The 27,709-nt window shown below is 36.2% G+C and overlaps 1 protein-coding gene across 2 annotated transcripts; it reads right to left on the bottom strand.

Moving 5' to 3' along the window:
* Positions 1–14,670: 14,670 nt before the first annotated feature.
* Positions 14,671–24,999, bottom strand: LOC145804278 (uncharacterized). 2 transcript variants are annotated; one of them, XM_082897978.1, is made up of 7 exons: positions 24,845–24,995; positions 20,177–20,427; positions 19,858–20,085; positions 19,605–19,697; positions 19,401–19,501; positions 18,789–19,298; positions 14,671–15,114 (listed from the first exon to the last, which is right to left on the bottom strand). In XM_082897978.1, exons 6-7 carry the CDS (start codon positions 19,124–19,126, stop codon positions 14,967–14,969), a joined length of 486 nt encoding a protein of 161 aa, XP_082754104.1. In that variant the 5' UTR covers positions 19,127–19,298; positions 19,401–19,501; positions 19,605–19,697; positions 19,858–20,085; positions 20,177–20,427; positions 24,845–24,995; the 3' UTR covers positions 14,671–14,966. The 2 variants fall into 2 exon arrangements, with proteins under 2 accessions (XP_082754104.1, XP_082754105.1); XM_082897979.1 differs by lacking the exon at positions 14,671–15,114 and adding an exon at positions 16,588–18,669 and having other exon boundaries at positions 19,401–19,697; positions 24,845–24,999.
* Between the last annotated feature and the right edge of the window lie 2,710 nt (positions 25,000–27,709).

The raw sequence follows: 27,709 nt of genomic DNA, 5'->3' as shown, positions 1-27,709 counted from the left end.
TGGCCTTCGGTAATCTCAGATTACTGGCCATCACGGCACCATCCTACTAGGGACGGGTTGGGGTCGTGACAGGACACATCGCACCAAGGAAGTTGACTCCAAAGAACATCGACATGTTCAGGGGAAGGACCTCTGTTTTGACGCGACCAATGGAGGGAGGTCCAAAAGGACTCGCAATGACACAGGAAGTAGTGCACCAAAGAGGCTGAAATCCGGAGATAGCCGAGCTCCTGGATGAACCAAGGAGGATCTGAGGGATTACCTCCAGAGAAAGCGACAAGATGCCGAGGTGACCTCACCTGTCAAGCCGAGATAGCACTGGATATGAGAAGACAAGAGCTCAGCCCAAGTAAGCTGATCCCGGATTCCAGATCTCGGATCCCAGATCCCAAAAGACAAGATCTCGGCCTAAGATGATTAAGTCCGAGAAGAGAAGAGTTTACCGAGATGATGTTTAACACTTGTTGAAACTTGAAAAAAGTTTACAAGTTGAAGTTAAACTGAGATGATGTTTAACACTTGTTGAAACTTGAGAAAAGTTTACAAGTTGAAGTTAAACCGAGATTATGTTTAACACTTGTTGAAACTTGAGAAAAGTTTACAAGTTGAAGTTAAACCGGGGTCATGATTAAAGGAAGGAATGATATAGGTTCCATCACCTCAGGGTGCCGAGGTAATAAAACCTAAGGGGCAATTGTAGGGACATAATTTTTGAATGACAACACGTGGCCGAGGTGTCACCGAAGTGCCAGCCGAGGTGCCATGTGTTCTGGTCATGACGCCGAGGTAATTTCAGCAAGGCCGAGGTTATTTGCGAGAATACCGGAATCCGAGATAAGCAGATAAGAGATAAAAGTCCTAGAATGAGAGAAGACTTCAATTTGGATTAAGATAAGACTCTTAGAGAGTTTATCCTAATTCAACTAGGAGTCCAAGATTAGCAGTAATCCAAAGTCCATTAGAACTAGGTTTCTATTGGGACTAGGATTATGTTGGCTATAAAAAGGAGGCACCCCCATGGGTCTATGGTATGCCTTTGATATTCTGTCTAGTGAGTTAAGCACTATTGGTTATCTTTGAGAGATATTGAGTACTGACTTGATCGCCGGAGTGCCCCCGGGTGGACGAGCCACCGCCGGAAACTCTTCTTTTTGTTGCAGGTCGTTCGGGCTTAATCTATTCTACCGGTGCTCTCCAGCGGGTACCTGTTTGGCAGTGTGGTCAGAAAATCACCCATACACAAATGTTATAGACGAAAATGATTGTAGTCTTGGTTGAGAATGGGAGAGGGTGGTGCGGTGGTTGGGTAATGTGTTGTTATTAGTTGAGGTGAAAATAAAAAATACAGACGGTGAGATAAAACAATAAAAATAAAAGGAAGAAAGTGTTGGAAAAATTGGTTTATTAGGCTTATTTTGGGCCGACTTTGAGCCCAAAATTAAGTGGGTCCCGAACGTCTTTTTGGGCGGGTCCGAAGAAGTGAAGTGTTCCTTGCCGCGTGGCAAGTCACACGATGAAGACGATTCGTTAAAACCATTTATGAGTGAATGGGAAGTTGACGTCATTTTCGGATTCGAGGAATGGACATTTAAAGGTTTACATGTGGGTTTCCTTTTAATGGGTTGTCCCACATTGAAACTTTAACAGAGTTTATTTGTATTTATAAGCTCTAGCCTACAACACTTGGGTTGGACCCCAAGGGGCACCCCAAGTTTGGAGAATGGAGGAGTTATGGACGAAGTGAACCTTAGCCCAAACCACCACACGCGCGCGCGCCGCCGCCGTTGTCCGTCCGGGCCATGCGCGGGTGTGGGTCGGGTCGATTCTAATATTAATTTTTTGGACAAAATTTATTTGAATTTTAAATAAAATTAAATTCAAATTTTGTGCCAACAAAATTGAATTAATTTTTCTGTCATTTGATTCCTTTCCAGTCCGAAATTCCTCACTGTTTTTTAGTTATTAAGGTGCCGTTTGGTAACACTTACGTTTTCAGTTTTCTGTTTATATTTACAAAAATTTTAAAAACTCAAATAAAAACTTGTTTGGTAAAATTTTTAATTTATAAATCAGTGATCTCAGTTTATAAATTTAGCCAAAAAATGAAAAAACAAAAAATGTGTTTTCTTTTTGAGTTTTCAGTTTTTTTTTTTTTACCACCGAACACTAGCCACCACCCGCCACCATTTTCTACCACCGTCTTCCCCCACCACCACCCCCACCCACCACCTGCCACCACTACTCACCACCCACCTGCCACCACCCGCCACCACCACCCACCAGCCACCACCCACTACCACCCACCTGTCACCCACTCGCCACCACCACTCACCCACTCGCCACCACCACTCACCCCTCGCCACCATCACCACCACCACGCACCACCCACTTGCCATCCACCCGCCACCACCCACCACCCGCCACTACCATCCACCGCCTGCTACCACCACCCGCCACCTACTTGCCACCACCACTCACCACCCACCTGTCACCACCATCCACCACCTGCCACCCACCATCACTAGCCACCTGCCACCCACCCGCCACCCACCTGCCACCACCACCCACCACCACCACTACCACCCACTAGCTACCACCGACCACCCGCCACCGTCACCCACCCACCCACCACCACCACCCCCACCACCACCACCACCCGCCACCCACCTGCCACCACCACCCACTCGCTACCATCCACCACCCGCCACCGTCACCCACCCACCCACCCAACCATCATCACCACCCACCACCGACCATCCACCTGCCACCACCCGGCATCCGCCATTCGCCACCCACCTGCCACCACCACCCACTCGCTACCACCCGCCATCGTCATCTATCCACCCATCACTACCACCCGCCACCACCACCCGCCATCCGCCACCCACCTGCCACCACCACCCGCCACTCACTACTATCCACCACCCGCCACCATCACCCACCCACCCACCCACCACCCACCGTCATCACTTTCCACCACCGTCTTCCGCCGCCACTTGCCACCACTTGCCATTTCTTACTCTTTTATATATTTTTAAATTTTTTAAAACATTTTGTCAATTACCAAACGCGTTTGTAGTTTATGTTTTTCTAAAAATAAACAAAAACCAGTTTATAAAATTTTTGTAAATATAAACTGAAAACGTAAATGTTACCAAACACACCCTAAACTTCCAGAAACTGCCCAGCAGTTTCGGGTTTAACTACTGCAGTTTACAGAATTCAAATCTGTCCAGATCTGTTTGAATTGAAGTTGTATCTGTTCGGAACAATTTTGCATCTGTTGGTTCAAACTTCTACACCTATTCGGCCCTATTTAAATCCAGCACTATCCAACAGTTTTGTCCCCTGGAAAAGCAGTCTGAAATCTATTTCTTTGCTGCCCAGATTTCATTTGTATGCATTACTCTTCATTTTAGTTTTAGAATAAAATTCAGAGAGTTAGAACACAGGTTTTGTTCGCCGAACAAATTGTTTAGAGTACTACTACAATTTGTGAAGATCATTGTATCCTGGGAGATAGACGCCACTCAACCGTAAGTACTGTAGCGGGGCGAATCTGTCTTAAGAACAGAGTGTTACACACTCGACTTGGTCTTGAATTATTAATTCGGTTCAATAAAATAAATTCTCTAAGATTTATTTTATTTTGTTTGATTTAATTTCAATTTATTTTATTTACACAGAAGATTGTTTCCAACAATCTTAAGACAGATCTGAATTATTCTGTTTATAGAATTTTTCGTTTGTTTCCCTTTTTCATTCTTCGTAAATAATTTCAGAAGAAAATTATTTTCTGTGGATTTACAAAATAATATTCTGGTTGGAAAAACAAATAGTAATTATATGCTATTTGACAGATAGTAATAATATACTGTCTATTTTCTTTGACTACTAGTAGTACGATGTTGGTGTCATTAACAATTCAGAATATATTTTTGTAGAATTTTTTTAGAAATTAATTTTGGGTTTTTAGAAATTATTTTCTGAGTTTTCATTAATTAAAATTCTGTTTCAGTATTTTAATTATTGAAGTGTTACAGAAATTTAATTTTCTGTGTGGAATTAATTTGGTTAAATAAAATTTTATTTTATTTCTAAATTAATTGGAAAATAAAAGTTACATTCTTATTTCTTTTATTTTACAGAATTTAATTCTGTGTATTTGGATTCGTTTTCTATGTAGAATTAATTTGGTTAAATAAAATTTTATTTTATTTTATTTCCAAATTAATTGAAAATAAAAGTTACATTTTGTTTTGTTTCTTTTATTTTCACAGAATTTATTTCTGTAGTTTTGGTTTAATTTGTTTAAATAATTTTTTTTTTCAAATTAATTGGAAATGAAAATTACAATTCTTGTTTATTTTATTTTTACAGAATTTGAAATTCTGTGGTTTGTTGTTTTAATTTTCTGTGTAGTATAAAATTCTAATTATAATTTTATTTTATAATTTAGAATTTATGGCTACTAAAACTGGTCAAACTTATGTTCAAACCAGTACTGGTATGGTGATTGGCATTACGCCAACCTCTCCTTATGTTGGGACTGTGTCAGTGAATCATGGTGAAAAACCAGAGAAGTTCTTAGGAACTGTTTTTAAAAGATGGCAGAAGAGAATGCTATCTAAAGAAGGGAAAACTAAGAAATACAAGTTTAATGGCATGTGTTACATTTGTAACAAAGAGGGACATCAAGCCAAAGATTGTCGTTACAAACGTAAAGGCAAAGAAAGATCAAGTAAGAAGATTACTAAAGCCAAAATGACCGAAATGGATAAAATTTCCAATGGTGAAGATGTCATAAATCTTTCTGCAGTTGTTTCCCAGGCAAATCTTGTCGGAAATCCTAAAGAATGGTGGGTGGACACTGGTGCTACTCGCCACATTTGTGCCGACAAAAAAATATTCACATTTTATTCTACAGTGGACAATAGTGAACAACTTTTTATGGGCAACTCCTCAACTTCCAAAGTTGAAGGACAAGGAAAGATTGTACTTAAGATGACATCTGGAAAGGAACTCACTCTCAACAATGTGCTGCATGTACTGGACATTCGCAAGAATTTAGTTTTCGGATCTTTGTTGAGTAAGAATGGGTTTAGGCTAGTTTTTGAAAGTGACAGGTTTGTACGTACCAAAAACGGGATGTATGTAAGAAAATGTTACATGTCTGATGGTCTTTTCAAGTTAAATGTAATGACTGTTGTACCCTCTGGTATTAATAAAAATACATCTTCTTCTTATTTGCTTGAGTCTTCAAATTTATGGCATGGTAGACTAGGACATGTTAATTATGGATCTTTGCGTAGATTAATTAATATGGAATGTTTATCTAAATTTAACATTGATTCAAATCATAAATGTGAAATTTGCGTTGAGGCAAAATTATCTAAAACTCCTTTTCATTCAATTGAAAGAAATACGGAACCACTTGAATTAATTCATAGTGACATTTATGATTTTAAATCAATTCAAACTAGAGGTGGGAAAAAGTATTTTATCACTTTTATAAATGACTATACTAGATATAGTTATGTTTATTTAATTCGAACCAAGGATGAAGCTTTGGAAACTTTCATTCAATATAAGAATGGAGTTGAAAATCAACTTGGTAAGAAAATCAAGAAACTTAGAAGTGATAGAGGTGGTGAATATGAATCACCTTTTGGTGAATTTTGTAAAGAACATGGAAAAATTCATCAAACCACCGCTCCTTACTCACCTCAGCAAAATGGAATTGCTAAAAGGAAAAATAGGACTTTAAAAGAAATGATGAATGCCATGTTAATCAGTTCTGGATTACCTCAGAACTTGTGGGGGGAAGCAATACTTTCTACTAATTATATACTTAATAAAGTACCCCGAAAGAAAGTAAATCAAACACCTTATGAATTGTGGCATGGAAGAGTACCATCCTACAAATACTTAAAAGTGTGGGGGTGTTTGGCTAAAGTGGCTATTCCTAGTCCTAAAAAGACTAAGATAGGTCCTAAGACCATTGATTGCATTTTCATTGGTTATGCTAAGAATAATAGTGCATATCGATTTTTGATTCATAAATCAGAACATACCGAAATGCATGTAAATACTATTATTGAGTCTCGGAATGCATCATTTTTGAACATGTATTTCCAAAGAAGACTGGACAAGAGACTAGTAACAATAAAAGATCTCATAATGTCATTACTAGTCAGGATCAAGAACATGATCAAGAACAAGAGTTAGGCCAAAATGAGGAAGAAGAATCTAGGCATAGTAAACGTGCTAGAACCTCAAAATCTTTTGGTCCAGATTTTCTAACATTTTTATTAGAAAATGAGTCTTTAACTTTTAAAGAGGCTATGTCCAGTCCTGAAGCTCCTTTATGGAAAGAAGCTGTCAACAGTGAAGTTGAATCCATCTTGCAAAATCATACTTGGGAATTAGTGGACTTGCCACTAGGTTGTAAACCTCTTGGGTACAAGTGGATTTTCAAAAGAAAATTGAAAGTGGATGGATCATTAGACAAATACAAGGCAAGACTTGTAGTCAAAGGTTTTAGACAAAAAGAAGGTCTAGATTACTTTGACACATACTCACCGGTCACTAGAATAACATCCATTAGAATGCTAATTGTCATTGCATCTCTATACAATCTAGAAATTCATCAAATGGATGTTAAAACCGCTTTCTTAAATGGTGAGTTAAATGAAGAAATTTACATGGAACAACCAGAAGGGTTTTCTGTTCTAGGAAAAGAAAAGAAAGTGTGTAAATTGGTTAAATCATTATATGGTTTAAAACAAGCGCCAAATCAATGGCATGAGAAATTTGACAAGGCAATGATGTCAAATGAATTTAAAATTAATGAGTGTGACAAATGTGTTTATATTAAAAACACAGATAAAGGTTATGTCATTGTATGTCTTTATGTAGATGATATGCTCATCATTGGTAGTAATAATGACATGATTAAAACTACCAAGAAAATGTTGAATAAACATTTTGACATGAAGGACATGGGCATTGCTGATGTAATTCTTGGTATGAAAATTACCAAAACATCAGAAGGTTATGCTTTGTCACAATCTCATTACATTAAGAAAATACTTGACAAATTCAGCAAAGATGATGATCATCTTGTTAGAACACCTGTAGATATTAATTTGTATCTTTCTAAGAATGTACAGGAAAGTATTTTTCAATTAGAGTATGCCCAAATTATTGAAAGCTTAATGTACTTGATGAACTGCAGTCGCCCAGATATAGCTTATGCAGTAAGTAAATTAAGTAGATATACAAGTAATCCGAGAGTAGAACACTGGAAAGCAATTATAAGGGTTCTAAGATATCTTTGATTTACTCGTAACATTGGGCTTAATTATACTAGATATCCAGCAGTACTTGAAGGATACTGTGATGCAAATTGAATATTGGATACTAGAGACTCAAAATCCACCAGTGGGTATGTTTTTACTCTTGATGGGGCGGCTGTATCTTGGAAATTTTCCAAACAGACTTGCATTGCTAGGTCTACTATGGAATCAAAATTCATAGCTTTAGACAAAGCAAGGGGAAGAGGCAGAATGGCTTCGCCACTTCCTTGAAGATATTCCAATATGGCCAAAACCGGTGCCTGCTATATGCATACATTGTGATAGTCAATCAGCTATAGGTAGAGCACAGAGTCATATGTATAATGGTAAGTCACGACACATTCGTCGTCAACATAACACCGTAAGACAGCTACTCTCTAATGGAATTATTTCCATAGAATATGTTAAGTCTAAAGACAACATAGCGGATCCACTAACTAAAGGGTTAGCAAGAGAGTTAGTTGAGAATTCATTGAGGGGAATGGGACTTAAGCCTATTAAATAAGAGTTATCACAACGGAAACCCAACCTAGTTGACTGGAGATCCCAAGATCTAAGTTCAAAGGGACAACCGAGTTGTGAATGACTCAGAAGGATCACTGGGGAGTCTAACTCCTACCCATTTCTATGCTGAAATAGTGATGTCTGCAGCGTTTTAGGTTAAGTAAAACTTTTAATGATTCTTATATCTAGGTTAACCTAGTGGAGTATAGCAGGATACTCTTCATAAGAATCACCTATGTGAGTGTGAACTGGGCCGGTTCTATAAGATTTGTGAAGGGTTACAAGTCTTTAGAGCACTCATGAAAGACCAGGTTGTTCAGGGCCAAAATGAACACAATAGTGAGAACTAAACTGTGTCTGGGGATATACTGTGTGAGTTTTATTGTCTTGATTTACACAAACGGCTGAACAGTTCAAGACATCATGTTCACTGGTTAGCTAGTAAATCCGATAGTGTCTCACAAGGGAAGGTTCAAAGCCAAAAGCTACCTATCCTTTGCAGAATATTTCCAATTTCTGTACTCTCTGTATTTAGATCATGTTGTTGCATTTTCTCTCCGTCAAATTCCATTCATGTGGGGGATTGTTGGAAAAATTGGTTTATTAGGCTTATTTTGGGCCGACTTTGAGCCCAAAATTGAGTGGGTCCCGAACGTCTTTTGGGGCGGGTCCGAAGAGGTGAAGTGTTCCTTGTCGCGTGGCAAGTCACACGGTGAAGACGGCTCGTCAAAACAATTTATGAGTGAATGGGAAGTTGACGTCGTTTTCGAGTTCGAGGAATGGACATTTAAAGGTTTACATGTGGGTTTCCTTTTAATGGGTTGTCCCACATTGAAACTTTATGAGAGTTTATTTGTGTTTATAAGCTCTAGCCTACAACACTTGGGTTGGGCCCCAAAGGGCACCCCAAGTTTGTAGAAGGGAGAAGTTATGGACGAAGTGAACCTTAGCCCAAACCACCACACGCGCGCCGTCGCCGCCGCCGTTCGTTCGGCCGACCGAGCCGTGCCGTGCACGGGTGTGGGTCGGGTCGCTTCTAATATTAATTTTTTGGACAAAATTTATTTGAATTTTAAATAAAATTAAATTCAAATTTTGTGCCAACAAAATTGAATTAATTTTTCTGTCCATTTGATTCCTTTCCAGTCCGAAATTCCTCACTGTTTTTCAGTTATTAAACTTCCAGAAACTGCCCAGCAGTTTCGGGTTTAACTGCTGCAGTTTACAGAATTCAAATCTGTCCAGATCTATTTGAATTGAAGTTGTATCTGTTCGGAACAGTTTTGCATCTGTTGGTTCAAACTTCTACACCTGTTCGGCCCTATTTAAATCTAGCACTGTCCAACAGTTTTGCCCCGGGGAAAAACAGTCTGAAATCTATTTCCTTGCTGCCCAGATTTCATTTGTATGCATTACTCTTCATTTTAGTTTTAGAATAAAATTTAGAGAGTTAGAATACAGGTTTTGTTCGCCGAACAAATTGTTTGGAGTACTACTACAATTTGTGAAGATCATTGTATCCTGGGAGATAGACGCCACTCAACCGTAAGTACCGTAGCGGGGCGAATCTGTCTTAAGGACAGAGTGTCACACACTCGACTTGGTCTTGAATTATTTATTCGGTTCAACGAAATAAATTCTGTAAGATTTATTTTATTTTGTTTGATTTAATTTCAGTTTATTTTATTTACACAGAAGATTGTTTCCAACAGAAAGAAAATAAAGTGTTTAATTTCATAAAAATTAATATATGTATTTCAAATAAGTTATTGCTTATATCATATACTAGTTTAAACTTCACGATTGATTAATAAAGTGAATAATTTATTATGTGATTAAAAATTTTAAAATAAAAAATAATTTTGTGAATATAAAGAAAATTTTATATTTTTAATAAATTTTTAGAAAGTGTAATCGTAATTTATTCTAATCTTTTTAGTGGGTGAAAAAGACAGACATTTTGATGAAAGAGAAGGAAAGGGTTAAAGAAGAAGACGTAGATTGGATATGAGCATTTTGAATGAAAAACAGACAGAGCCACGACACCCAAAGGAGGAGAAGTTATTGGTTGTTCAGGCTGCATAGTCACGCACGGTGCCTCAATAATATTGTGATCGGTGAAAAAATATAATTTATAAATTTATATTAAATAATTAAAAATATCAAAAAAATGATAAATTATAATTGATAAAGAGCATAATTACTTGATGCCCTGTTAAAAGAGACAAGTAAAAGTGTCATATTTTTCTTTTTTTGAACTAAGTAGTTTGACATTTGGTGTTGGGACCATCATTATCCTTAGTATTTTTTTATATTTTATTTTATCAATTTCATTATGAGTTTATAATGATTATTTAAATTGTTTATAATAAAGATAAATTGTATAGAAAAAAAAGTAAATTTGTTTAATATCACTTGACATATGAATAAATTATCTTTATTTTTTAAAATGTACCATAATTAATAAACAGTCTATTTTATAAAATAAAAAATAAATTATTTTTTTGTATAAATAAATTTTGTTATAATATTTACAAGATAAATAATTCGGATCATTATTGAAAATCTAGAGTGGAGGCCTACACATAAAAAAAAAAAGAAAAAAGAAAAAAGAAAAAGAAAGAACATAAAAAAATGGTAATATAGATGAGCTATTCTAGATTTGGAGATCGGTTTAAGCTTCTTGGTCACGTTTGTCTGTTTTGAAAGTGTGTTTTGCAAAATCAATCTAGGTATAAAATGGGAATTTTTTTTATTCATAATGCCTCTAAAAGTTTTGCTTGGTTGTGATTTGTAAACGTGTTTCTACACGTGCGTTTGAGTATGATGTTTGGTTGTTGTTTTGGAATCAATTTTCACGGGCTCTGCAGAGAGCTCTGTGCATCAGCCGCTGCTTTTGTGAAAATTTTGCCCAGGGGAAAACCGCCCGGATGTCCGCCGGGTCATCCGCCCAAACGTCCTTGGGGACATCCACCCGGATGTCCTCCGCTGTACAGATTTTTTTTTTTTTTTTTGCAATTGATTAATATTATTAGGAAAAATATTTTCTGAATTTTTTTTTAATTTTTAATGTGCTTTAAAATAATTTTGAGTTGTATGTTTAGTTATGAGTTGTAAATTTTTGTATCACATATCAAATATCACATCAACAATTCACCACTCAAATCAAACCTCTTTTCCAAAACTATTTTCAAAACACTTTAGCAAACAAATTTTCTACACTCAAATCATAATTCTACAACACACAAACTCAAAATACAACTCATACTCTCAAATCACATTTACAAAACACAACCAAACGCAGGCTTAAGGTCTCCATCTAAATTTCATAATTTATTGGTTTTTAAAAATTAGAAAAAATTTCTATTGGTTAACTATTATTCAAGCAAAAATAAAATAAAAGCTAATATTCATTAATTTATGACTTTCAAATGGAAAGTATATGCAAATCTAAAAAAATATCAAGTATACTAATTCATTTCAAAATTTAAATTTGAGAGTCACTAAGACACTCTTTTAGTAACTTTTTGGCTAAAATATGATGTAAAAAAACTAATATGTTTGGGATGACTTTTTTGTTTTTTACGAAAAGATGTGCAAAAAGTATAGAGAAAATAGAATCTTTGACTTTTTGGTATAAGTTGTTGGTTTTTTAATTTTTTTAGTGACTTTTTGAGTTTTAGACTAAAAAAGTGATATTGCCAAACAAGTCAAAATATGAAAAGTAATCTATTAATTTAAATTTAAAATTATAATGATCTCATGATTTATAAGTTTTAAATACAAATTTCAAATTATCATAATTAACTCATAATTTTTGCTTTACGTTGAGATTATTTATTTATATATATATAATTTACAAAAAAATGCTTTTAAGAATAGATATTATGAGAGTTTCAAAATCTCATACAAAATCTATATACTATTATAATTGTAAAACGTTGTCATTTTATTAAAGCTGAAAGTTGCAATTTTTTTTCTTATTTTATTTTTGATTTTGTTCAATTTTTGTTAATATGTGTCACAATATGATTGGCCTATAAATTAATTTTATACTCTTAAAATAAAAATTTTAATTTAGATTATTCCTTAAATTATGTTACTAGAATAATATTAATATTCATTGATTAATTTATGCATCTTTTATTAAAGGGAACTTTTTTCATAAATCCTACTTTAATTACTTATATTCCAATTAGTACAAAATTTATTCTAATATTCCCTTAGTCTTGTCTGTAGCTTGCTTTTCGTGCTCCTTTCGAATACGATCAGCCATATAGTTCGGACTCTTGTGGTTCTGAATTTGATTTCACAAGTGCAATGTGAAATAATGAAAACACAAAAAGAGTCCAAATTCGGCAATTCTTTTGAAAAATCAATGTTTAAATCAAATACCAAAAATGGACTGCTTTGCCAGATTTCAAAGTCACCACCTAAATATTTTTGGGAAATTTAGGAAACCCAAGACTCATGTTAAAGGCCATTAGTCCATCATCACCAAAGTGTCTCGGCTCGAGAACTTATGTACGAGAGGGGAAGGTCATGAATTGAGTACTCCGCTCGTTTGATAAAAAATCAGCTTCTACTAATCATGATATGATTTTTATTTACATTATATGTTCTTGTTCCGATTATTAGCTAACATTACTATGTGATGCACACATAAGGTATAGACTAATTTGCAAGAATTGGAACACTTGATCTCATGTTTTGTTTAGAAATTCTTTTGTGAATTTGCCACTTGAAAAAATGGGCTTAAAATGGACATTTGATCAAACCATCCCAGTTCAAGCAACTAGCCTTCATCCACAGGCATTCAAACAGTTATATCACTTAAGCACTTGGCCTCATGGTGGACATGCTAGACATGGCAGCACTAACATTCAATGCAATGTGTTAAAGCAAGTAAATGCTTACCTAGTACTTCAAGCCAAAAAAAGTGAAAGAGTTAGAAAAATGCATGATCCTACAGATACAAAATGACTAATGCAACACATGCAATATGCCATTTTAAATAGGCTCGGTTATTAACATGGCATGTGAATCAATTTTATAGCAAGCAGTAACGCACGTATTCAAGGAAGTAATAAACGACAATGTTTGTTAGGATGATAAACAGAGCCTCAATGCATGCAAGACAAGTGTATGTAAACATGAAAAATGCTAAGAAAAACATGATAATCTAAACTAACCATCGTAAGCAAATAAGTAAAGGGGAGAAAGACGTGGTGTTGGAAAACATACACGTTATTACATATTGGCCCTCGTGCAAGAGGGTCCGACTAAGTGTCCGAAAGTCCGAATTAAACTAATTATTACAAAATCGAATGAATGAATAAGTAACCAACTACTAAGCTATAATTAACTAACTAGCTAATTTATTACATCAAAATAAACTAACCATCTAATGAAACATTGCTACGACAATATTAATTACGACAATCAATAATTAATTACAACAATAGTAATTAATAATTAATCATCAAACAAGGATGCACAATGTTCGCATGCGTAGCGTCCAGAAACTGCTCTGTCTGCCCAGACCATTCTGTTTCACCTTCAGTCACAGCCCTTTGTTTTATACAAAAATACACTACTGACCAAACATTGATGACCGGCCGGCCTTTAATGAAGCCCGGCCAGGCCTAAAGAAGGCTGTCCGTGCCTTAATTTCATGTAAAATTCTATTTTGTGCTTTGAAGTGAAAACAGTGCAGACAGAGTGTTCTGGACTCTGTTTGTCCCTCCTACACTTCTTTATCATGGAAAAGCCTCGAGAGAAGGTTAGAATTGTTTCTAAAACCATCAATGAGTAAATTGATTGCTTGATGGTTTCGGATACGATTTGGACAAAAAATCAATAAATGAAAGGAACTATAACCACCTCTCCCTCCTATCATAGAGTAAACTTAAAGAGGGCGGTAGAGACCACTACAAGAAAATACACTTTTGGCGACTAAAAAATTAGTTGCCAAAAGTATTGATTTTAGTCGCCGAAACACTTTGCCGACTAAATAATTTGGTCGCTGGATTTGTCGGGGATACATAGTCGTTGAAGGAATTAGCGACTAAAAAACATTTAGTCGCGAAAAGTAGTACAAAATACCGACTAACGTTTTAGTAGGCAAAAATAATAGGTATTAGCGACGAAAAGAGTGTTAGCCGCTGATAACTGACATTAGCGACTAACATATTAGTCGCCCAAACGGTACATTAATTCGTTTAACTCTCATATTTAGCTACTAAAGTTTTTGTCGCCAAAAATTAAAATATCTACGGCGACGAAATTATTAGTCGCCAATAGTGCAACTTCAGCTACTACATGTTTAGTTGGCCATGATTCTTTTATTATGTTTTGGCGACTAAAAACGCTAGCCGCCAAAAGTCTTGTGAGTTTTAGCTACTAAACATTTAGTCGCCATAACTGTTTTCGAGTTGTTTTGGCTACTAATATTTAGTCGCCAAAAGTCTTGTGAGTTTTAGCTACTAAACATTTAGTCACCATAACTATTTTTGACTTGTTTTGGCTACTAAATATTTAGTCGCCAAAAGATTTATTTCTTTTTGGCTACCAATTGTTTTGTCACTAAAAGCGTCATTTTATATTATTGTTTTGTTTGTTTAATTTTACTAAATTTCGTCCGAACCTGTATATATCCACCGCAACCTGTAATACGTATACAACCTATATATATTATCACCTATTCCGTAATGCATGTTTCACTTGCAAACATGAAACAAATAACAACACCTGCTATATATATTCCAACTACAAATAATAATGTAGACTTATGTACGAACCAACTATATATATTCCAATTACAAATAATAACGTCATACATTTCAAGTACGTTACCAAAACAATGTCCTCTGTACACAACATTTTTACTATACTATGCATTGTAATTACCATTTGACAAGGTACAAATTACTATGGTAATATGTACCACGACAAAAGGTAATCTATATTAATTAATACTAGGGCCATTAATACAAGCTCCAAAAATACTATGTACTCCACCAGAAATTATATTTACGATGCATCCAAATTCCACGGTTCATTGATTCTATACCACCAGAGCATTTAATACAAGCTCCCAAAATACTATGTACCCCGCCAAAAATTATATGTTCGATGCATCCATAGTCCACACAAAGAGTATAGGACGACAAAAAATTTCCCAACTTTGCATAAGTCTGAATTATCTTCGGGCAAAAAAATAGAAGATCCACATGTCAATGCCAAAAGCCATCTACACAACAAAAATTACACCCATTAGTTCCATTGTAAACAAAAAGTTATAGCCAGCTACAAAACACAAATTGCAAGGATGTCAATTGTAATTGACATTGTATAAAAATATTGTTTGAATTTAGGAATTTCAAAATAGTTTCTTTACACTTTAAATTATATTTAAAGTGCAAATAAATTTCCAAGTCCACCCCAAGTCAAGTTTAGTCTAATGTGTAAACATATATATATTTTGTTCATAAATGTACATATATACAGATGCATATAGAACATATATATTTGTAAGCTTTAATATTCTTTTAAAAAATTCTAGAGGATTTGTTTAAACATGAATGATTTGGAATTGCATGTGTTCTCAAAATTTGCATTATTAATGAAATTTAAGAATGAAATTTAGTCTTCTAGAACTAAAGCAATCAAGCCAATGTCGTCACCTAACCTGTTGGCATGAACAATTGTTGACTTGAATAAATCTTTTTGTCTTCTCATTCACCATACCTCTTTATAAATCATAAATCCAGTAAGAAACTACCGGGGATAAAAATTATAAGATGTAATTGTTTGTTAGGATTACTTTGAACCTTGAAATCTTGTCCGTAAATAAGTAGTGGATAATTATCAGAATATCTGGTGAGTACAAATGCTATATGATCTGGTGTGTAGAAGTGGCTCTGATAATATTCATTCTAACTTATTGCTACTCACAGCAACTAAGGAGACATGGAGACATCATCAAGAGAACTACTGGAGGATATTTTGTTGTACAGGGAAGGGCTGATGAGACCATGAATCTTGGTAGTGTAAAGGTACCAACCACACTCTCATATCTCTCTCCCCTTTTGAAGTTGTGTTGAATCATGTTGATGCTATATCAAAGGTGTTTGGGCCTCCTATTTTTTGACGAGCGTAGGGTGGTAAACTACCCAAAGAACATTAAACCATTTGACAATAAGCTTTCCATTTAAATATTTTTTTATAAGCTTTATGTGTTTTTCACGGCAAATCCCAACGTACACGTGCTAATTACGTCCAGTCTGTCCCCACACATCCTATTTCACACGAGGAAGCTACTCGTGCCATCCCCGTAGTGGTTCGGGGGCTGCTTACAATTTCCGACCCTCAAAGGCCTTTTTTCAGCTAAGTTTATGGCGTCTTTCACGCCAACTCCCAACGTACACGTGCTAATTATGTCCCGTCTATCCCCATAGGTCCTGTTTGACACGAGGAAGCTACCCGTGCCATCCTTGCAGTGGTTCGGGGGCTGCTCTCAATTTCCGACCCTCGAAGGCTTTTTTCGGCTAAGTTTTTGGCCTTTTTCATGCCAACTCCCAACGTACACGTGCTAATTACGTCCCGTCTATCCCCACAGGTCCTATTTCATATGAGGAAGCTACCCGTGCCATCCCCACAGTGGTTCAAGAGCTGCTTTCACTTTTCGGCCCTCAAAGGCCTTTTTTTGGCTAAGTTCATGGCGTTTTTCACGCCAACTCCCGACGTCCACGTGCTAATTACGTCTCGTCTGTCCCTATAGGTCCTATTTGACATGAGGAAGCTACCCGTGCCATCCCCGCAGTGGTTCGGGGGCTGCTTACAATTTTCTGCCCTCGAAGGTCTTTTTTCGGCTAAATTTATGGCGTTTTTCACGCTAACTCCCAACGTACACGTGCTAATTACGTCCTGTTTGTCTCCACAGGTCCTATTTGACACAAGGAAGCTACCCGTGCCATCCCTACAGTGGTTCGGGGGCTGCTCTCAATTTTCGGCCCTCGAAGGCCTTTTTTAGGCTAAGTTTTTGGCCTTTTTCATGCCAACTCCCAACGTACACGTGCTAATTACGTCCCGTCTGTCCCCATAGGTCCTATTTCATACGAGGAAGCTACTCGTGCCATCCCCACAGTGGTTCGGGGGCTGCTCCCAATTTTCGGCCCTCAAAGGCCTTTTTTCGGCTAAGTTTTTGGCCTTTTTCACGCCAACTCCCAACGTACACGTGCTAAATATGTCCCGTCTATCCCCACAGGTCCTATTTCACACAAGGAAGCTACCTATGCCATCCCCGCAGTGGTTCGGGGGCTGCTTTCAATTTTCGGCCCTCGAAGGCCTTTTTTTGGCTAAGTTTATGGCGTTTTTCACGCCAACTCCCAACGTACACGTGCTAATTACGTCCCGTCTATCCCCGCAGGTCCTATTTGACATTAGAAAGCTACCCGTGCCATCCCTGCAGTGGTTCGGGGGCTGGTTACAATTTCCAGCCCTCAAAGGCCTTTTTTTGGCTAAGTTTATGGCGTTTTTCACGCCAACTTCCAACGTACACGTGCTAATTACGTCCCGTCTATCCCCACAGGTCCTATTTGACATGAGGAAGCTACCCATGCCATCCCCGCAGTGGTTCGGGGGCTGCTCTCAATTTTCGACCCTCGAAGGCCTTTTTTCGGCTAAGTTCATGGCGTTTTTCACGCCAACTCCCCACGTACACATGCTAATTATGTCCCGTCTATCCCCACAGGTCCTATTTCACATAAGGAAGCTACTCGTGCCATCCCCGCAGTGGTTCGAGGGTTGCTCTCAATTTTCGGCCCTCGAAGGCCTTTTTTCGGCTAAGTTTTTGGCCTTTTTCACGCCAACTCCCAACATACACTTGCTAATTACGTCTCGTTTGTCCCCACAGGTCCTATTTGATACGAGGAAGGTACCCGTGCCATCAATACAGTGGTTCAGGGGCTGCTCTCAATTTTCAGCCGTCTTGTGTCTTTTTTCGGCTACGTTTTTGGCGTTTTTCACGCCAACTCCCAGCGTACATGTGCTAATTACGTCCCGTTTGTCCCCACAAGTCCTATGTGACACGAGGAAGCTACCCGTGCCATCCCCGCAGTGGTTCGGGGGCTGCTTTCAATTTTCGGCCCTCGAAGGCCTTTTTCGGGCTAAGTTTATGGCGTTTTTCACAAACGACAACTAACATAGGATATTAAATGAACCAATTTAATTGTTCCAATATGACAATAATGAAGCTCATAATTGTCAAACGTATTGAATATGGTCAACACGGGGAAATAGACCCAGAATTATGTTGATTACAACCCAAATAATTTCATGATTAAAATAATTAGAACTCCTATTGCATAATGAGGCTTTCATTAATTTATTTCACGTATTACCATCCTTTTCACCAATTCCTTTTTGTACCTTACATTGTTCTCAATTTCCATTCTATCTTCACAACTCTTCTCTCTCTCAAACTCATCACTATGAACCAATAATGGCTTGCATGCACTTTAGACCAGTCCAGTTGTACTACTTATATTGTACTAAATCAAAATTCATTCCAATTTCACTTGGTTTATTCAATTAGTCTTAAATCTGAAATGACATTCAATTGGATATCATTGCTAATATAGTAACTTACCTCATATTCATAGGCTCATCGTACCCAATTTTGGAAATCAGATATTTCATTGAAATCATGTGGTTACCTTATGGAAATTAGATTATGGTCCTTTGTCTAATGTATCAAAACACCAGGTCGGTTACTGCAATGTCTACTCACATTATGCCTCAAAACCTATTCGAAGCACATTACAAAAAAAAATTTGCATACCAACTTTAGAAAACAATTCTATGTTATTATGATCCATATTTTTTGTAGAAGTTGCAGTAGCTTGTCAAGAAAATTCTGTTTACCGAATAGTAGGATGACCATCTGAACCCTGCAAGAGGGTTGTGAGCCATGACACCACGTCGTTCAGATGATTGAGTTGTACTTGTTGTGCCTTCCGTGCTTTTTTTTCTTCATCGACTTGTTTGCTCAGATGCTCTCTTTCGCTCATAATTTCCTCCCGATCTCTTTGGCGCTCCTCTTTCTCCTTCAATAGCTCCTCTCGATCTCTTTGGCGCTGCTCTTTCTCCTTCAATAGCTCCTCGTGATCTCTTTGGCGCTCCTCTTTCTCCTTCAGTAACTCCTCGTGATCACTTTGACGCTGCTCACGAAGAACCTCCAATTCCGCTCTTATTGACTCCATACGTTTATCATGTGCTCGTGCCGCACTAGAAGCTGTGGAAGAGGGTTGTGGGCCTATCCCACATCCATGCAAGTAATTTTTTTTTTTCCCCGAGCACTTGCCTTGATAGTTCTTCGTGGGTCAATGGCAACCCCACATCGGTGGCTACCACTTGTAGATTCACCATATCATCCTGTCATGACAAAAAAATAATAAAGTCAAGATGGGAGAAGGAATTTAAAACAACTTTATTAATTGATATGCAACACACTTGGTTTCAACATTCAATACTCACATGTAGCTCACCACATTTGGGGTCAATCCAATCTCCCGTCTTCTTGGACTTGTGTGCTTTCTTCTAAAATTCGGGAAAATCTATATCTCCATCCTCATTTGCTTGTTACATTTGGAAAAATTCCATTAACGAATTAGTACATGGTAATATTCAAAATCAAGAAGAATCAATCCAAATAATTACATTACTAAATTAACTTCTCACCATAAGCGACATTGCTATAGGAAATGAACGCGATCCACTTGTATGATCATAGGGGAGCATACCCCTATTTGCTTTACCAGCCTTAGAGTGTTTCTACAATAATAGAAAAAAAAAATATAACCCAACATCAATAAGTTTTAGTGAAGAATTTTTACATATATTAGTGATGAAGTTTTACATATATTAGTGAAGAAGTTTTACATATTAACACATAAATTCATTTCAATAATGGGGTTCCTAATTAATTTGTTACCAAGTGAGATTCGTCTTTCCAAGCAACATCAATTAGATGTTTCCAGTCCTCCAAGCTCACTCCACTAGGCGGATGACTATAGGGGTCATCAACACCATTTTCCTCAAGTTCGAGGAACTCTTGCTTTAGATTGTACCTCCAATCCTTGTATAGCAAATATGTCTTCCTATTGAGGATCTGTTGAGCTTGTTCATCATTATCAAAATCATCGCCGATAACAAACTTGTGCTACAAACATAGTAAGAGAATTAGTACAACAATTAATTTAACCAATTACAAATTACATAATAAAGACATTATGCAAAGATGAATCTCATACTAGCACCGCTTGGACGACCGCATCTTTGGTACTTTGATCAATTTTTCTCCATGACTTCACGCTTTGAAGAGGGCACAATCGTCTAATTTGAAGGCCCAGCTCATTCGTCGCTGGGGTGGCATTCCCTCCTGTGATTGCGTTCAACACCCGATTGACATAGACGTGTAATTTCTTCCATTTTTTCCTAGCAATTTTTTTCTACACGCCTTTGCCTAATGTAGGTCCTCGAACACGAGTTGACCTCGTTTGCCCTGGTACAAAAGGGGAAGGTAGTCAAAATTACAAACATCAACCATGGACTACAAAAGGGTGTGTTTTAAGGTATCTAATAAGTCTAATAAGTTTTAAGTAGGTACTATGGTTGGCAATCGCCCTCAACAGGGTGTGTTTTAAGGTATCTTAAGACTTATTAGAAGGCTTATGTGACAATTTGACATTTGTAAGAATTTCACTTGTAAGCCAAATTTACTACCATATTTTTGTTTACATTTGATGCGTCACATTCATAATGGTTATGGCATTTCTACAATTGTGCTATTGGTTGTAAGTGTGTCATATCAAATGGTAAACAAAATATGTTGAAAAACATAATAAGCATAATGTTACTACAACTAAAGGAACTTCAAACTCGCTGACACCCAACCATATGAGACGTTTCCAACATTAGTACGTCATGCTAAACTAACAAAGAGGGGTAGGTTCACACTACATTTTATGCAAAACTATTTAAAATGAAAACCAATTGTAATGCATTCAAGGAGGGTTCAAGGGAAAAAGATCAGAGGGTTAAAGAGAAAAAAATGAGGGTTCAGTGATCCCTCATTGACTTGGCGTTGTCAAAATCTCATGTGTTTAATAAAGTTTAGGGGGTTTAGCTAAACCCACTGAGTACAAGTCGCGTCACCCATGTCTTCATAGGATGATTTAAGATCAATTTCCTTGGTGTTTTTTTATTTATGTATGTTAAAGAATTTAGATTTAATTATCTTTAGTGAAGCCATCTTCAACAAATCCAGTTGGAAAGAAGAGACATGATGATGAAAGTTAAATTACAATATAGAGTCATCTACGTCTAACTGTCAACTTCATAAGTTGATTATTTAAGAATGTTGAAGTATTTGAGAAAGTTAGAACTACTACCTTGGTTAAATTTGGCTTAACCAAGTAAAGAATACAACCTGTTCCCTTTGTGCTAAAGCTATAGCTTATAGTTCACTTTGGGAAAGAACAATGTTAATCAATGTTAAATGTAATTGGCTGATTGTTTATTGAGACCATCTTAGTATTCCATTTTTGCCATTTAGTATTATGATTTTTCTGCCTTATCCTTGCTGACCATTTTTCTATCTATTCCTGTGTTGCAAACAGGCTATAGAATTTGATTGACACCTTGCAAGCAAACTCATCTCTTGTCACATCTCTTGTCACATAAGCAAACTCATCTCTACATTTTCCTGTGTTGCAAAAAAATTAAACACATCTCTTGTCACATAAGGAAAAATGATTATGTTGCTTAATGATTTGTATAAATATTTCCTAATTATCAAGTGTTTTCTCATTCTCTCTTATTTTTCTCTATCTTAGAGCTTATAGGCATGATGTATGTAAAGGGTTCCATCTTGCTTTGAAACAAAACCTTAAGAAGGTCACACTAAAATAGAACCTGATGTTGTCCATGGTAAAAGGCAAGGATATCTTAGTTTTCCATGTGAAGTCATCTTAGAGGGAGACAAATAATTGTAACCAAATTTAAAGAGAAATTAAATTTGATATTCAATATAAACTTTCCTTGAATAGATCTCAGCAAATACATTCCGAAAATTAAATTTTATGAAAATCAGATGGGTAAAACAAAAGTAATGAAATTTTAAAGTTTTGAAACATTTAAAAAAAATAAAGTAATTGGTGTATAATATTAACTTCAAATAGACTATTAACCAAAAAACAAAAGTAATGAGACCACTCATGTAAATGTCATGTAAATAGACTACTAACTGCAAATAGTTAAAAAAGTCAACAAAATCTAATAATCAATTACTAAAATCCAAAATTCAAACCCAACAACTACTACTAATTTCATTGTACATTTGGGCTAGAAAGTTCGAATGTGATATATTTACATAGATTAGCACCCCTTTATGACTTCTCTACTTTTTGATGGCTTTCATGTTCTTCCAGTAAGGGCATTTTGGTCTACAGCAAAGATGGCTGAAGCCCATTGACAGCCTAGACAAAAAAAAAATGTAGTTAGAATATGGTTTGGTACCTTACATTGGCCATTGCCATTCTATTATTGTCCCCATTCTACACTAACATAGTGCAACTTACATTGTAAAGTTAGGTGCTTTCAGAAGCAACGGTATGGTTGAAAGGCTACAGCTATCCCAGGAGATCAGAAAGATTAGTTTTCGTCTTTTTTCAAAAAAAAATGAGTGAAAGGACGACCATGTTCTTTAATCGTCATATTGACCAGATTATCCTCTATTGTTTCTATGGAGTTCCAAAGGTTTGCAGTAGAAAGATGTGAGAGTATTTAGGCTATTGATTAATCACACTTTCTACTCCTAATTTCTTATGTGTTGGCCACAGATTTCTCAACTAAGGCTGACTTTTAAAGAAATTATTTTCAACTATAGAAAACAACGACAGTGTAAACCTCAAGTTTTTCATAGTGTGTCTGATTGACTAATAGCAGAATTCCAGTGCACAACTTTAGACAATCTAAATATAAGGACTGTAAAAAGAACCATTTGCCCATTACACACTGAGTAAAGAAAGAGTCAATAGATTAGGGAAAAAGATCAAACCTCAACCAGATTAGCGAAACATAAAAATGTGTGGCAATAATTAGCAAGCAAACATAAATTGTGGGAGAGCAATAATACAGAGCATAGTGCTCAATTCCTTAAGCTAGTGCTGGTAAGGATCATGTAAATTCCTTGAGGCTACCAATTTAAGTTCGAAGTCTGCAATAAGGGCTATATATATATCCAAGATAAATAGTATAATTAGATATAAGTCATGAGTCCAAAACATTTAAGGTGTTTAATAGTAAATTGTGATATTTCAAAGTGTTTGGTTATTTTAAGGTGTTTGATATTTGAAGATGTTTGAATTTTGAAAAAGGTCTGTAGTTGTCTATGATTTTACTAATGTTTAATAATTTTGAAAGGATATTTTCAAGATACATAAAAAATAGAAAACATGACAATTCTTCACACTTTTATAATAAAATAATAATAATAATAATAGTAGATATTTCAATACAAATTAACACAAACAAATTTAAAATAAATCAAAATTTATAAATAAAATCAAAATATCCTAACCATTTATCACTGTAATAATTTTTTTCAATATTGCTACCAATGCCAATTGATCATTCCAAAAACATAAAACACATTGAAAATCTCAAAATTTTCTCATTATCAAAATGAAGGAAAAATATGTAAATATATTAATAAAAAAAAGGAAAAAAGAAAATCACTTAAGACTTGTGAGTAAATAAATCCAATCAATGACTTGCTGGTAATTATCCTTGAACTCTTAATTCAGTTAGGCACCAAGTTCGACAGGAGAATTCAATTTCAAAGACACATCACAAATGTGTGGGAGAGCAATAATACAGAGCATAGTGCTCAACAATCCCACAATCAAATTTGAAAATGAGACAAAGAGAAAAGATTATAAGCTTTTATTTTGCATTCCATGCTATTCAGTGTACACATACAAAACGGCATATCCTCAGACATCATGTACACATACACGAGGAGGACAATTACTATTTACATAATAAACCACAAAAAAAATACATAATAATATCATGGCAACTTATTTATACATATAACACCATATTTCAAGCACAGTTTAATGATGAAATTGGAATTTGAGAAGAAAGTTAATATCATATCATATCCTATGAAATGTACATTTACGCACAGTTTAATGATGAAATTGCAATTTAAGTGTTCATTTCAAGCACACTGAGTAAAGAAAGAGTCAATAGATCAGGGAAAAAGATCGAACCTCAACCAGATTAGCGAAACATAAAAATGTGTGGCAATAATTAGCAAGCTAACATAAATTGTATATTCCAGGGCCTTGTGCTAGTTGGTGAAAAGAAGCCAAGATGATTAAGACCAATCACTACTCTGCAATCAATGTATGCTTGATGACAAAGCACATTATTCCACCAGTCACCAGACATTTGAAACCATTATCCTTCCATATCTACTTATATGAAATGTACATTTACGCTAGAATGTGGGCACATAGATGCCCATAAACTAATGAACTGCATTCCCAGTACATGTCCATGCCCATGCCCACAAACATTTCCGAGATGTTTCAGAAATTCTAATTTAGGCATATGATTATTAATTATAAGCTGGATAATGACGATTAAAGAACATGGAAAATGAGAATCCAAATCCGAAATGTTCCAAAATCGAGAATCCAAATCCATAATTCGCAATTTGAACCACACTCATTCACAAAATCCGAAAAAGCCCTAAAAGTTTGTTTACGAAATAAATGGAAAATGAAAGGAAAAAAACATGTCAAACCCTACTTGCATCGTGAGAGAAGGGGATGGGAGAGACATCGAGAAACAGATAGAACCAGACAGACCCAGATCGACAGAGAGGGAGAGAGACGACAGACACATACCTGTAATCAGTGGTGGGGCCGATTTGCAGTGGTCGTGGTGGCTAGCGCCGGTGGCCTGCGATGGTGATGATCGCCGGTGGTGAGCGACGGGTTTGGTATGGACTGCTCTGTATGTTGATGTTGGTGTGTGAGACAAAAGAGAACAAAACAGTGTGTGTGTATGTAATGTATATACTGGGCACCAAAGTTAATTATTTTCCCTCTAAATTTTTTTTTAAAGCTTTAGATACTAAACGACTATTTGTTGCCAAAAAACCTTAACAGCGACAAAAAATTGGTCGCCTAAAGATGTTTTTTTGCTACTAAATTCAAAATTTCATCAGCAATATTGAATATACAACGACTAACCCAGCTTTGGTCATCAAAAATTAATAAGAAATATGCCCATTTTTTGGCGACAAAAATGTTTAGTCGCAAAATGAAATTATACGGCGACAAAATCAAATTTTAGTAGCCTAAATTGGTAACAAATAGCGACTACAGGTAAATATGGTCGCCAATAAGAGTATATGGCTACTAAAATAATTTAGTAGCTAAAAGGTTCGATCAATGCCGACTAAAGTAGGGTTTTAGTCGCACAATGTGGTGTTTTTGGCGACTAAAACTGGTTTGGTCGCCAATTTTAGTCGCCAAACATGCATTTTCTTGTAGTGGACGCTTCAAGATCCATCAAAACATCATGAATTGATATTAGATAACTCTTGACACAATGAATTTGGCATAACATTTGACCGAACCCCAAGCAAGATAACTCATTTTCTTTATGTGAGTTGGTTCATTTTAAGCTAAATTCATTAGTTTTTACCATCCTTTAATCCATTAAGTCCAAGGTGATTGTTACATCCATTAGGGATTACGTCCACTAGGTGAGAAATATGTCAAACGGGAGGTGATTCTCAATGTGAAAGAGACACTACACCGTTGGCAATGAACCTCCGTAGAGATTAAGCCATTAAGCGTAAATCGCTAGTTCACGTTTTGAATAACTGTCAACCGATTGAAACAACTTTCAAATAAAAGAGATGAACCAAGAAAGAAGGAAGGTTGTAGAAATGATTATGCAAGGTTGATTTACTACACAAGTGAGACTCTTTACATGAAATTAAGTAAGAAAGAGCTATCAACTCAAATGACTCGGTATCTAAGGCCTAAACAACCAAAGTCATGAAGACTTACAACACAACAATCATAATATTCAAAGCATAAACTATTTAAATAAATTAAAACTGCCCTAAAACAGCCCCTAAAGTGTAAAAAACAATAGCTAAAACTATGTTAAAAGGGCACAAAAGATAGGCAAAAATAAAGAGATACAAAGCTAGTAAGCAAAGCTAAGGAGGGGTGGCTAACCCCTCCACTTTTGGGACTTCTAAACCATATTTTAGCCTCTGAAAATAGTCCCAAAACGGCCCCAAAACAGTGGCTAAAATCAGAGAAATAAGTGGGAAACACGAGGATATAAGTTTGGAATAAGATTCAAGGAATGGTGGTTACCCCCTCCACCTTTGGTAGCACTTCAATCACAAGTTTCAACCCACAAAAACAGTCCCAAAACAGTGTACAAAACATGGAAAAGAGAAAAAAAGAGTAAAAGAGAAATAAGGAAGAAGATGCAAAAATTATACCTCTTGAAAGAGAGGATGCTTGTAGTTAAACAAACTTGATTCTAAACACCCTCAAGTTTCTGAAATTTAGGTTAAAATCTTAACAAAAAGCTCCAAGAACAAGCTCTAATTGTGTATGTATAACTAAAAGGTGATATGAGGTCAAGGAAGCCTTTGGAAGGAAGATGGATGTTCTATCAATGCCTAAGCCTCTTGGAAGGTTTTCTCTCCTTAAAATTTGAAGTGGGAGGTCCTGTTTATAGAATTTGAGCCAAAATGGTCAAAAATATCTTCAAACAAAGATATTTGTTCAATTCTCGTCAGTTGTCTATTTGGCGCCATTGAGACCCGGCCGGGCCCCAAAACCCGCGGCCAGGCCTAAAAGCAACCCATGAAAAGTTTTCATTGAGGCCCGGCCGTGCCTCAATAAGGCATGGCCGGTTCTAAATGGACCCAGCTGGGTCTAAAAGATTGCACTTCAGGCCCGACTTTAAACGGGCATATGTCTCTCATCCGGACTCGGATTTAGATGATTCTTGAGTCTAAATTGAAGCCCCGAAAGTCTACTTTCCAATGGTATGGCCTCACATGTAAATTCGAAGTGTGCAAAGAGATATGTCTATTTTAGTAAAGGTTGCTCATTTCTATCTTAATCGAATTGATGCCTAACCTCTCCGAACTAGTTTTCTTCCCTCCCCTCCTATTTTCTTCAACTCCAAACCTATAAATAAAATGTTTTACAGATTTTTTTTCAAAGAGTTCACCTCCCTTTCATGTATCTCCACTTTGTCCTTACTTGGTTTACCGAAAAGTGATGTGTTTTAAACGAAATGCGAGCCTTGGAACATCGTAGAAGTATTTGGAAAAATATTTTGAAAGGAGGGTTTTAAGGTCTAAAATAATTTGGCCAAAATGGGGTGCAAGGTTTAGGATTAGAGCTTGAATCCAAATTTCTTCATTGAAGATCCGAACGATTGCACAGTGTGACTTTCATCATCGGGTGTTCGGAATAAAGTGCCCAAGTCTTAAGGGCGGTTAAAAATGGGGTGTCTACACTGTTCTAGATAAAAAAGACGATATGACCCTTATGTTCATGTCATAGGCACCTTTTTTCTTTCAAACACTAATCAAAAATTCTACAATTTTGTTTTTCCCCAAATCAGAACCCTAACATTGAACTCTTTCTTCTACGATCAAAACTTTACGATTGGCAAGTACTGTTCATTCCGGCTACAAAAATCACCAAGAACTGTTCATTCCA

This window comes from Camellia sinensis, chromosome 12, assembly GCF_055761805.1.
Source record: "Camellia sinensis isolate YWXY chromosome 12, ASM5576180v1, whole genome shotgun sequence".
Taxonomy (NCBI): Eukaryota; Viridiplantae; Streptophyta; class Magnoliopsida; order Ericales; family Theaceae; genus Camellia; species Camellia sinensis.
The sequence above is the reverse complement of the archived record's forward strand: the minus strand, read 5'-3'. Positions and strand labels throughout refer to the sequence as shown.